The 13,577-nt window shown below is 46.3% G+C and overlaps 1 protein-coding gene across 20 annotated transcripts in view; it reads left to right on the forward strand.

Annotated features, from left to right (window-relative positions):
• Positions 1–13,577, forward strand: part of LOC112235803 (CUGBP Elav-like family member 2) — a 225,892-nt gene that overhangs the window by 156,849 nt on the left and 55,466 nt on the right. For all 20 annotated transcript variants that reach the window (XM_042300281.1, XM_042300279.1, XM_042300277.1 and 17 more), the window contains one exon: positions 4,940–5,022. In XM_042300281.1, coding sequence (XP_042156215.1) covers positions 4,940–5,022 — 83 coding nt within the window. The remainder of the gene's footprint in view (positions 1–4,939; positions 5,023–13,577) is intronic.

Raw genomic sequence — 13,577 nt, forward strand, 5'->3', positions numbered from 1 at the left:
CAGTTCAGTGTGAATGATGGAGGGTCCTACAGACTGTAAACACACAGTCCAGTTCAGTGTGAATGATGGAGGGTCCTACTGACTGTAAACACACAGTCCAGTTCAGTGTGAATGATGGAGGGTCCTACTGACTGTAAACACCCAGTCCAGTTCAGTGTGAATGATGGAGGGTCCTACAGACTGTAAACACACAGTCCAGTTCAGTGTGAATGATGGAGGGTCCTACAGACTGTAAACACACAGTCCAGTTCAGTGTGAATGATGGAGGGTCCTACAGACTGTAAACACACAGTCCAGTTCAGTGTGAATGATGGAGGGTCCTACAGACTGTAAACACACAGTCCAGTTCAGTGTGAATGATGGAGGGTCCTACTGACTGTAAACACCCAGTCCAGTTCAGTGTGAATGATGGAGGGTCCTACTGACTGTAAACACACAGTCCAGTTCAGTGTGAATGATGGAGGGTCCTACAGACTGTAAACACCCAGTCCAGTTCAGTGTGAATGATGGAGGGTCCTACTGACTGTAAACACACAGTCCAGTTCAGTGTGAATGATGGAGGGTCCTACAGACTGTAAACACACAGTCCAGTTAGTGTGAATGATGGAGGGTCCTACAGACTGTAAACACACAGTCCAGTTCAGTGTGAATGATGGAGGGTCCTACAGACTGTAAACACACAGTCCAGTTCAGTGTGCATGATGGAGGGTCCTACAGACTGTAAACACACAGTCCAGTTCAGTGTGAATGATGGAGGGTCCTACTGACTGTAAACACCCAGTCCAGTTCAGTGTGAATGATGGAGGGTCCTACAGACTGTAAACACCCAGTCCAGTTCAGTGTGAATGATGGAGGGTCCTACTGACTGTAAACACACAGTCCAGTTCAGTGTGAATGATGGAGGGTCCTACAGACTGTAAACACCCAGTCCAGTTCAGTGTGAATGATGGAGGGTCCTACTGACTGTAAACACACAGTCCAGTTAGTGTGAATGATGGAGGGTCCTACAGACTGTAAACACACAGTCCAGTTCAGTGTGAATGATGGAGGGTCCTACTGACTGTAAACACCCAGTCCAGTTCAGTGTGAATGATGGAGGGTCCTACTGACTGTAAACACCCAGTCCAGTTCAGTGTGAATGATGGAGGGTCCTACTGACTGTAAACACACAGTCCAGTTCAGTGTGAATGATGGAGGGTCCTACAGACTGTAAACACACAGTCCAGTTAGTGTGAATGATGGAGGGTCCTACAGACTGTAAACACACAGTCCAGTTCAGTGTGAATGATGGAGGGTCCTACTGACTGTAAACACACAGTCCAGTTCAGTGTGAATGATGGAGGGTCCTACTGACTGTAAACACCCAGTCCAGTTCAGTGTGAATGATGGAGGGTCCTACTGACTGTAAACACACAGTCCAGTTCAGTGTGAATGATGGAGGGTCCTACTGACTATAAACACACAGTCCAGTTCAGTGTGAATGATGGAGGGTCCTACTGACTGTAAACACACAGTCCAGTTCAGTGTGAATGATGGAGGGTCCTACAGACTGTAAACACACAGTCCAGTTAGTGTGAATGATGGAGGGTCCTACAGACTGTAAACACACAGTCCAGTTCAGTGTGAATGATGGAGGGTCCTACTGACTGTAAACACACAGTCCAGTTCAGTGTGAATGATGGAGGGTCCTACAGACTGTAAACACACAGTCCAGTTCAGTGTGAATGATGGAGGGTCCTACTGACTGTAAACACACAGTCCAGTTCAGTGTGCATGATGGAGGGTCCTACTGACTGTAAACACACAGTCCAGTTCAGTGTGAATGATGGAGGGTCCTACTGACTGTAAACACTGTGACAAATGGCTTGTTTGTATAAAGGCCTACTGCAGCTCTGATTGGCTATAGTGCACCGGCCTGTGTTGACTCCGGTCCTGGACAAGACAGATGTTTTTATTTGGTTTTATTTACTGCAGAGTCTATTAATTGTCCAAACTCACGGTCACTTTCCCTCTCTATATTACTATAGACTTTTCACAAATGCCTTACTGTACGTAATAACCAAACATTCTAAGAATCTATGAATATGACCATATCTAAGTGGTCACTTGTCAGAAAATGTTTTAAAAAGTGTCATTCTTCCTGGTGGTGTATATGAACAGATTTTAATAAAATGTCAAGTTGCTAAAATGCTGTCAGTTCCACTTTAAATGCCACAATGTTTCACACACCCAAGTTATTTTCAAAGAGATGGCTAACGCCACAAACGCGCTTTAATAAAAAAATACAGTTCCACTCACCAGATGATGCTCATTATTCTTGGAAAGTGAGAAAACACATTCGCAACAACATCCTCTTTGTTAACACCTGCTGGCAACACCTGCTGGCCTTCAAGAAGGCAGACGTTTTTGTAAAAATGGTCCCACCCATTAAGTCAAAATGTGATTGGTTGATTCCACTGTCACTCCACACAAATTTCATAATAATACAGTTGAATGGCATATGCCTTTATCTAGCTTCTGATGGCATAGCCAATGGCTGACTTAGCTAGCTAGATGTACTGTATCTCCCCAGAGACAGCAAAGAAAAATCCTAATTGGTGTTAACCCTCAGTGTTAACCCTTTCATTACCAACAACAATTGACGAGATTAAATCAGAACATCATTATTATTATAATCATTATTTTATAAATCCTTATCCCTTCTTTGAAGGCCCATTGTTTCCCACTGTATTTGGGTTAGTACTAATTTGTAGAATGGCTCTATTTTCCTCAGCATGCATTTCTTCACTTTTTTGAATGTCTAAAGAATCTATATTGTTCTGAAATATGAACACAGAAATACTGGACATTTTGAAATCTTATTATGGTGGTGATTTGACAAAATTACAATCATGGTCTTTAATTTGACTCGCATTTTTCTGGTCTCGGTCTTGACTCGGTCTTGCCCCTCCTCCGCTTCTGTCTTGACTCGGTCTCGCCCCTCCTCCGCTCTCGGTCTTGACTCGGTCTTGCCCCTCCTCCGCTCGGTCTTGACTCGGTCTTGACTCGGTCTCGTCTTGTCTTGACTCGGTCTCGCCCCTCCTCCTGTCTTGGTCTTGACTCGGTCTTGACTCAGTCTCGCCCCTCCTCCGGTCTTGGTCTTGACTCGGTCTCGCCCCTCCTCCTGTCTTGGTCTTGACTCGGTCTCGCCCCTCCTGCTGTCTTGGTCTTGACTCGGTCTCGCCCCTCCTCCTGTCTTGGTCTTGACTCGGTCTTGACTCAGTCTCGCCCCTCCTCCGGTCTCGGTCTTAAATCGGTCTGGCTTTAAGTGGTCTCGAACACAGCATTAAGTACACTACTGCTAGTTTTGTGCATGTATTTTGCATGAGCCCAATTCTGATCTTTTTTTTTTTTTACTAATTGTTCTTTTGACCAATCACATACGCACCGAAAAAGACCTGATGTGAAAAAGATCTGATGTGAAGAGACCTGCTGTGATTGGTCAAAAGACCAATTAGTGGAAAAATTGGTCTGCTTGTCTAAACACAGCCTTAGTGTGTGAGAACTATGCTCTGCTCTTTGATCCTCTTCCTGACAGCACACCAACAGGGACAGTCAACCACACGCCGCATCGCTAGCCCTCACAGGCCCTACGCTATGAGAATCACAATACACACCACTACTGCTACACTTACCATCCCATACACAGGCCCTACACTATGGGGATCATAATACACACCACTACTGCTACACTTACCATCCCATACACAGGCCCTACCCTATAGGGATCACAATAGGCCTACGCTAGGCTAAGACCTTAATGCTAAACACTGATACAACACTAATGCCTGGGATTCACAATACACACCACTGACACGCTAACCCCCCATACCTATGATAACACAATAAGAGCTAAATAGGCTGTGTGCTTTGGGAACCACAATACACATATATTGCCAGACTCTGGGCTAACCCTTCCATACAGCCTCTACACTATGGGAATGACAACAGTGCTAATACGAAGCTCAAACCTGTCCATACACAGGCCCCACACCATGGGCATCACAACACACAGCTAATGCTAGGCTAACCCCTCCTATACACAGGCTATACGCTATGGGAATTGTAATGTAGACTACTACTGTTACACTAAGCTCAAACCTGCCCATACACAAGCCCTACTCTATGGAAATCACAGTGCACTCCCTTCATGCTAGGCCAAGACCTTAACCATCCCAAACACAGACAACACCATATGAAAACGCTGGTCATTTTAAAGCCACCTTTTCCAATGGAATGCAATCATCAACCCGTCTGCAAGGCAAGCTCCAATGCACACTACCAATTCCTCTCTGAGGGTGTAGGGTTAAAAATACATGGTACCTGTGCAGCATAATGGAAGTGAGATGGATGGAGAGCAGGACTAGTCATTCACGCACGTCTCAGAAAATGAAGAATTGAACACTGTAAATGTGTGTGAAGCAGTGATTCTACAAGACTCAGCAGTTCCTCTGCTCCCTATACTGCTGACTGTGGCTTAATGGTCTACAGCTGGACTGTCTGCTACCTACGCTGGAGATTACTATTTCATTTATAATGACTTTCCTTCCTTCCTTCTCTCTCTCTCTCTCTCTCTCTCTCTCTCTCTCTCTCTCTCTCTCTCTCTCTCTCTCTCTCTCTCTTCCTTTCTCTGTCGTTCTCTCTCTGGCTCCTGTTTCTCCACCTTTCGACCCCTTCTCTCTATCTTTGATGTGTCTCTGTCATTCTGAAGTAATGTTACTCAAGTCATGAATAGTGTATTGTTTTAAAATCGTGAATGTTTTCTGCATTTAAATGCTAAGCTGGTTTCTCCTTGAGCCTACTTTTGCAGGTGACGTAAAACTATATGAATTAATTAAGAACACTTTTTTGGTTACTTAACATGTTCTCTCTTTCTGTCTCTCCCCCTCTCTTCTCCCAGGGTGCTGTTTTGTCACGTTTTACACACGGAAAGCTGCCCTTGAAGCCCAGAATGCACTGCATAACATAAAGACCTTAACAGGGGTGAGTGTGTGTTCTCGTTTCTCCTCGGCCCACGCTGCCCTGCTGTCACGCAGTGTCAGTGATTACCAGGGCATATCTCCCATTACTGTCACGTCACACATTGTGGCTGTCTGTATTGTGTGTGTGTGTGTGTGTGTGTGTGTGTGTGTGTGTGTGTAGGCCTTTACTGTGTCACTAACTGCATTTAGAAGCTTATTTGTGTATGACTACATTATATATTCTGTGTGTGAATATATTTCTGTGTGTGTGCTGTAGGGGCCTTTCCTATACCAGACTCCTGCTGCTGTCCTCTGTCCCTGTGTGTATATTAAACACAGTGGAGTGATAGATGAGCAATAGGATTTTGTCTCGCCTCCCCTCCCAGGTTCTGGAAGTCTCTAGCTGCTCCTCTGGGTTTAACAGGCCCCTGGGCCACGGTTACTCCTGCTTGGGGTGTTGGCAGGCTGCAGCCTTGGCTGTTCTGAGGCTCTGGAAACATATTAATTAGAGGGAAGGGAAGTCTGTACACTGTATTTCCTCTGTTGGTTTGTGGATGGAACTATTGGGTTAGAGAGGGTGGATATGAGGGTGGAGGATGGATATGATACGTCAAATGCTCTAAACATTTGAGGGATTAGGGGAATGTGAAAGTACCGCCCTCCCTAATTTCCTCTGTCCCTCTGCCAACTCCTCCTCCCTCTGTCCCTCCCCAGGCATGTAACTGTTAACGTCATTTCATTATTCCAATATGTTTTCATTAATTGAATTCACTTAAATCTATTTTATGAGAATTTGTAAGATTCTTGTTTGCATAAAATAGACGGAGACCAGTCTAATCAATAATAGATAAAAGTATTTATTTTCGGCGCGTGCTACCATGTTACCCCGAACAACAGTTTATATACAAAATATGCCGTCAAATCAAATCAAATCAAATTTTATTTGTCACATACACATGGTTAGCAGATGTTAATACGAGTGTAGCGAAATGCTTGTGCTTCTAGTTCCGACAATGCAGTAATAACCAACAAGTAATCTAACTAACAATTCCAAAACTACTGTCTTATACACAGTGTAAGGGGATAAAGAATATGTACATAAGGATATATGAATGAGTGATGGTACAGAGCAGCATAGGCAAGATACAGTAGATGGTATCGAGTACAGTATCTACATATGAGATGAGTATGTAAACAAAGTGGCATAGTTAAAGTGGCTAGTGATACATGTATTACATAAGGATGCAGTCGATGATATAGAGTACAGTATATACGTATGCATATGAGATGAATAATGTAGGGTAAGTAACATTATATAAGGTAGCATTGTTAAAGTGGCTAGTGATATATTTACATCATTTCCCATCAATTCCCATTATTAAAGTGGCTGGAGTTGAGTCAGTGTCAGTGTGTTGGCAGCAGCCACTCAATGTTAGTGGTGGCTGTTTAACAGTCTGATGGCCTTGAGATAGAAGCTGTTTTTCAGTCTCTCGGTCCCAGCTTTGATGCACCTGTACTGACCTCGCCTTCTGGATGATTCCAGGGTGAACAGGCAGTGGCTCGGGTGGTTGATGTCCTTGATGATCTTTATGGCCTTCCTGTAGCATCGGGTGGTGTAGGTGTCCTGGAGGGCAGGTAGTTTGCCCCCGGTGATGCGTTGTGCAGACCTCACTACCCTCTGGAGAGCCTTACGGTTGTGGGCGGAGCAGTTGCCATACCAGGCGGTGATACAGCCCGCCAGGATGCTCTCGATTGTGCATCTGTAGAAGCTTGTGAGTGCTTTTGGTGACAAGCCGAATTTCTTCAGCCTCCTGAGGTTGAAGAGGCGCTGCTGCGCCTTCTTCACGATGCTGTCTGTGTGAGTGGACCAATTCAGTTTGTCTGTGATGTGTATGCCGAGGAACTTAACATTTCATTTCATTGCTTCTAGAATGAATCACCTCCTCCCGACCGAGAATAAAGCAAGTTCAAAAGTTCATTCCAACTCACTAACACACACACAGGACACACAACATAACTGAATTAACTCTTGACTCCTCACCATTATCGATCACCACTTAGCTGACAGTTCTAGTTAACAGAAAACCTAGGAATGCACTCACTGCCTTATCTAAAACACCCCAGAGCTAAGTTTCGTCGGTTCAACCATAGGTTAACGACCCTATCTGCTTACTTCACCCACAACCCATTCCTCCCCAGACTAGTTGGAATGGTGTTCATTATGTTTAATTACTCCTTGTCCAGGTTTTGGGAGGTGATGATTAACTCATTTAAAATGGCCTCCTCTGAGTTCTCACCGGCAATGCAGCACTGAGGATATGTTTAAATCTGATGGAATTTAATAAAGTACTGACTGACCTTCCTCTGGGAGGAGGAAGAGCTGGAGGGTCCATAAATGCTTTAATGTTGAGTGGAGGTAGAGCGGTGGACAGAGAGCTGAGCTAAGGAGAGGACGGAGTGATGAGGAAAGGAGAGGGGGAGAGCACAGTTCGCTTTAGGGCAAGGCAACAAACGAGTTCAGCTAAAAAAACAATAGGTGCTCATTAGCTCTCTGTCTCTCCCTCTCTTGTAAAAGGCAGTAGAACAATGTTTATATTGGCTCTCTGTCTCTCCCTCGTTCATTCTTGCGCTCTAAACTGTAGGCCCTGACAGGGTGAGATCCAATCACAATCACAGCAGTTGGACGGCGGCCATATTGGACGAGAGCGGCTGGCAAAGCTGAACGGTGGCCATATTGATTTAGGGCACACACAGGAACAGTTGAATGGCTGCCATGTTTGAGTAGGGCGTTGAGTGTGGACAGTCTGGAGAGAATGTGGTAGTGAGTGTAAATGTGGATGTTCTGTTACAGCCCTGTACTCATATACTCCCCCCATCTCCAACACAGTGTTCAGAAAAACAATGGGCTAGACTGAGAGCACAGGTTCCTGCCAGCCACATATTGGAGTGACACACTTTAGAAAAGCAGCCTCTCTCCTCTGCGAACTCCCTGCCTGTCCGTCTCTCTCTCCTCTGCCAACTCCCTGCCTGTCCGTCTCTCTCTCCTCTGCCAAGTCCCTGCCTGTCCGTCTCTCTCTCCTCTGCCAACTCCCTGCCTGTCCGTCTCTCTCTCCTCTGCCAACTCCCTGCCTGTCCGTCTCTCTCTCCTCCGCCAACTCCCTGCCTGTCCGTCTCTCTCTCCTCTGCCAACTCCCTGCCTTTCCGTCTCTCTCTCCTCCGCCAACTCCCTGCCTGTCCGTCTCTCTCTCCTCCGCCAACTCCCTGCCTGTCCGTCTCTCTCTCCTCTGCCAACTCCCTGCCTGTCCGTCTCCCTCCTCCGCCCCTCTCCCCTCCCTCGCCCCTTCCCCCTCTCTCTCTAAGCCTTCAGCTTTGGCAGCAGACTGCAAGTGCTGGGTGGAGATGTGTGTGTGTGTGTGTGTGTGTGTGTGTGTGTGTGTGTGTGTGTGTGTGTGTGTGTGTGTGTGCTGTGCTTGTGCCATGATGTGTTAATGGAGATCTTAATGAAACCTGCGCAGGTCAGAACAAGGACTGGACGTATGCCTAAGCGATTCCCACACACTCTGGCACACACACACAGATACACACACACACACACACACACACATGCATTTTCTAATGAACAGCTAATAAAGCTCTGGGGACTGTGGGTGGGGGTTGGAGGAATGGGGGTGGAGGTAGCTGGTCGGGGCACGTAGCTAGGGGGGGACCGCTTCTCTCAGAGCCTCTAATGTCACCACTGAGCTGTGCTTTAAACTGGCCCCAAAACATCTATCGACTGAAAACATGCCGTAGCTCCTTCTGCAGATATTTAAGAACATAATACCCTCCCCTGCTGTACAGCCATCCGCAGTCTGGACCTCCACACACACACAAGTAGTCACACTACACACACATAAACGCATCCGCATGCGCACACACTACACGCAAGGTAGTGACTCATTACATACACACTAAAGCAGTTACTCTTTATACAAGCACAAACAAACACAATTACTCTCCTCTGCCCACACACACAAACACACACACACACACACACACACACACACACACACACACACACACCAGACCTGGGTTAAAATACATGTGTATTTGTTATTAAAATACTTTTTTCTGTGTATTTTAGTATTTTTAAATACACAGCCCAAAACACATTTTTATTTCAGTTGACCAATTTGAGAGTATTTTCAAATACTTATTATAAATACTACTTTCAAATACCTGGGTTTAATGCATGAGAGTGTATTTGAGTATTTGAAATTAAATACCTGAAATAGTATTTGAAAACAGGTCTGACACAAATACAAATTTGAGTTAAAGGCTGTCGGCCCGTCCGCCAGACAAGGTTGTATGAGATTTTCCACTAAATTGAACTCTTTCATCAGCGGTTGACAGATGTCTAAATGGCTGGTGTCTCACCACGCCAGCGCCCACAGCACGGCACGGCACAGACAGCCTGACACACACACACACAGTCTGTGTGGCTGGGGGGGAGGAGGAGGGAGAGAGAAGGATGTGTGAGAGCTAATCTAGGACACGTCCTTTCTAGTGCCCTCCAGCAGCTCTCTCTCGCTCCATTTCTCCATCTCTCCCTCTCTCTCTGTGTGAGAAATTCGCTGGATGGAAACACCTTTGATTCATAGTTTTTCTTTCAAGGATATTTCATTCTCACTGTGTCGGGGTGAGACGAGGGTGGGCGAGGGGGAGTGGAGGGGTGAGTTCAGACGTAATCAGTCGAACCCCATGTCCTTGATGCAGGCTGATCAGAGTGCTGCAGAGCGCCAAGTTTGATAAGGAGAGTGGGGCTCATTAAAAAGCTGCACTTCAGAGACCACACACGCACACTTTGACACACTCACAAACTTTGACACACACACTTTGACACACACACTTTGACACACACACACACACACACACTTTGACACACACACATGCTTTGACACACTCACACACTGACACACTAACACACTTTGACACACTCACACACTTTGACACACACACTTTGACACACACACACAGGTCCCAACCATGTCAGCCTTTCAGATGGTGATGTAATTATTATACTTCAATGTCACAAGAGGACAGACTCTTCCTGCGAGGAATGGGCCATCAATTCGAAAGGCCAAAGAAATGAACCCACCCACACACACACACCAGTAGTCACAATACTAATCAGGAAGAATTCAGTACTGTGAGTTAGGAGATGCTGAGGGTGGGGAGGTGTGGACTGGAGGAAATCACAACAGTCAGAGCGGGTGTCAATGCGTGTTGAAGTTAAAGTAGGAATGGCAGCTCTCCCATCACATTGGGCCCTGTCTGTGCTGCTTGTTCAGGTGTTGACACGTTTCACGTGTCAGAACGCCACTTATGGAACAGCAGAGAGAGGAGTCTGGCTCCCTCTCTGGAAAAAGGGATGAGGTAACCCTCCCTGGACTGATAGCTAGGCTGTGTCCTAATTGACACCCTATCCCCTTTATAGTGCACTACTTTTGACCAGGAACTATAGGGAGTAGGGTTCGACTTTGGACCCAAACCTGGAGTTATCTTGTGTAAAATATGACAGTTCGTGCCGCTGCATGTGGTACCCGAGGATATGTCATAATGAAGCCCGATGTGCTATGAACAGTGAGTAACCATGGAAATGTTTGCGTGGCCCTCTGGTTTGAAACCGCTGAACCGTGGTATAGGATATTAAACATGTGACGTCGTAGGTCTGTGCCATCAGTCACTAATGCATCCCCGGAGACTGGCAGCAACGGTGCTATGAACGGAAAGGTTATACCTCACACGGGCACCGCTTAGCTTAGCTGACATTTTAGAGTGGTCTCAAGCTCTGACACACAGCTGACTATAAGGGAGAGCAAAGTGTGTGTTTGTGTGTGTCTCATCTATTAATCCCACTCAATACACACATTATACTAACCACTAGACTAAGTAAACAGCAAGTTACCCATTCCTCATTGCTAATGCCACACACACACACACACACACACACACTTATACACACACCAAGCCAATCCCACAGTGCTGTGTCATTACAGACGCTCATTATAGAAATCAATTTAATTAAGGGCTGTAATTGCCGGAGTGAAGCCCAAATGCTATGGCAAACAGGGGCTGTAGAAAGTAATCCCCATCGACATTACGGCAGCCTCCCGCCCGTCTCAGAGTGTGTACACTTATATCAAGTTTTTAAAAAAATGAATTGCTTGTTTCAAATGAACTTCCTCTCCTCAGCAGGCTGGTTTGAGAGAGGAGGGGAGAGCTGTGTAATGAAGGCTAACTATGTTAAATACTGTGAGTACTTAGCAGTAGGGCCTTAGCGAGCCTCGCCACATAGCTAATGCAACATTCCCCCAGACACTCAGCACCCAGGCTTGGGGTTAATTGTTTACTAAGGGAAATAAGTGGGGATAATGTGGGGTAACTGTGTGAGAGAGGTAGTGGCGACAAGAGAGGGAACATAGAAGGCAGAGATAATTGTGTGTTAGGGTGAATTATAGATGTCTAGTTGTATTTAATGCTGTCGTGAGTGTGTAGGGAATGGAAATGGCTGGAATGCAGATGGGCACAGAATGTATGTTTGTCTGTAAAAATCATGTTGAAAGAGTCTGCGTGTGTGTGTGTGTGTGTGTGTGTGTGTGTGTGTGTGTGTGTGTGTGTGTGTGTGTGTGTGTGTGTGTGTGTGTGTGTGTGTGTGTTGACCACAGTTATTGACTCCCCACTATGAGGGCCATCTGTCTGTCTCTGTGTCTTTGCCTCTACCTCAACCCCACAGAGGAGAGAGGGATATGTAGACTGAGGGAAAGAGGGATAGAAAAAGAGAGAGAGAGAAGGGGATAGGTAGAAACTAGACAGAAGAGTGGCTACAATGTGCAGTGTTGCTAGTATGAGATATGTACAGTTAAGTATGTGTGTGTGCTTGTGTGTGTTGCTGAGTAGACTTGGTGTGTATGATACCAGGGTGTACGGTACAGTAGCTGAGAGCTCTTCTATTGGCTCACACACTAGTCAGGTGAATGTGTTATAGAGGTGCTGACTGCCGGCAAAGACTACACTGCTGCTGGCAGCATGCAGGACTCAGTGGGGGTTTCTCTACACACACACACACACACACGCACGGACGGACGCGCACGCACACACACACACACACACACACACACACACACACACACACACTTACTGTAGACACACACACTTTGTGGTAGCCCGACAAGTTGAACTCTGACCTTTAAAGCCCTGGGGCATTCCTCGTGGGCCAGGGGGTCAGAGGGGTTCGAGGAATGGGTTACATGCTGTAGGTGAGAGGGTGAACGTTAAATGCTGAGGGGTATTAGGTTTCTGTCCCGTTGTGTCCTGGAAGGAAATGTTTAGAGGGTAACTGTACTGGAACGCAGCCCACCTGAACCCTATCCAGAGAGTAGTGTTGCATAGAGTTGGTTGGGTAGGAAACAGTATGGTAGTGTTAAGGGGATAATACCCTGCTGGAGAGGTAATGTTTACCTCCATGTCATCAGCTACTCTGACGGATAGACACCTCGACGTCGCCTCCAGAACGGGCCCTGCATGGCAGGAAGAGGGGAAAGAGGAGATGTTTCCAAGTGGACTAGGGTCACAGTCAATAATCTAATTACCAACTACCATACCAGAGGGAAATGTCACCAGTGTAGGCCACATTCACAATGACACATGGCACAGATTTAGATGTTTAGTATTGTGAAAGGGGGGGGGGAGTCGGGGGGAGGCTTGTGTTGTCATGGTGATTGGATACAGAGTGACCGCAGTAGGTAGCTCCAGGGCTCTCAGTGAAGAACCAGCCGTGTGGAATTGTGGGGTATTGGTGGAGCCCAGGTATGAAGCCTGCAAGGCCTTCTGGGTAGACAGATTTGGGAGAAGGGTGGCATCTAGACAGAACTTTCTGAGAGAGTATGAGAGGCAGAGGCAGGGATAGCCGCTAGCCAGCGCCTGTAGCTTGAGGATGCAGTTATTTCTGTACTGTCGCCCTCCAACATGTGATCCACTGGCACTCTCTCTCTCTCTCAAACACACACACAGTCTTGTACAACTATTCACTCACTCAGGGAGATATAAACCAACATGGGCACAATGGGTCCAGGTAGTAAAGTCAGTTGAATTGACACTACTGGTGACACTGGGGTGGTGGATGTAGGAGTGTTGTGGAAAATGAATAAAGTCAATGTATTAACATATTGTAAAAAGAATGAAAGAGAGAGAAAGACAGACAGACAGAGAAACGGACAGATCGAGATGGGGGAGAGAGAGACAGAGAGACAGACAAACACAGACAGACAGACAGACACGGACAGACAGACAGACACATACAGACTGACAGACACATACAGACTGACAGACACATACAGACTGACAGACATACAGACAGATAGACACAGACATACAGACAGTAACAGACAGATAGACACAGCCATACAGACACACACCGGCAGACAAACAGACAGACAGACAGAAACACAGACATACACACACCGACAGACACCGACACAGACAGACATACAGACAGATAGACACAGCCATACAGACATTAACAGACAGATAGACACA

The sequence above is a fragment of the Oncorhynchus tshawytscha genome, linkage group LG17, assembly GCF_018296145.1.
Source record: "Oncorhynchus tshawytscha isolate Ot180627B linkage group LG17, Otsh_v2.0, whole genome shotgun sequence".
Classification (NCBI taxonomy): Eukaryota; Metazoa; Chordata; class Actinopteri; order Salmoniformes; family Salmonidae; genus Oncorhynchus; species Oncorhynchus tshawytscha.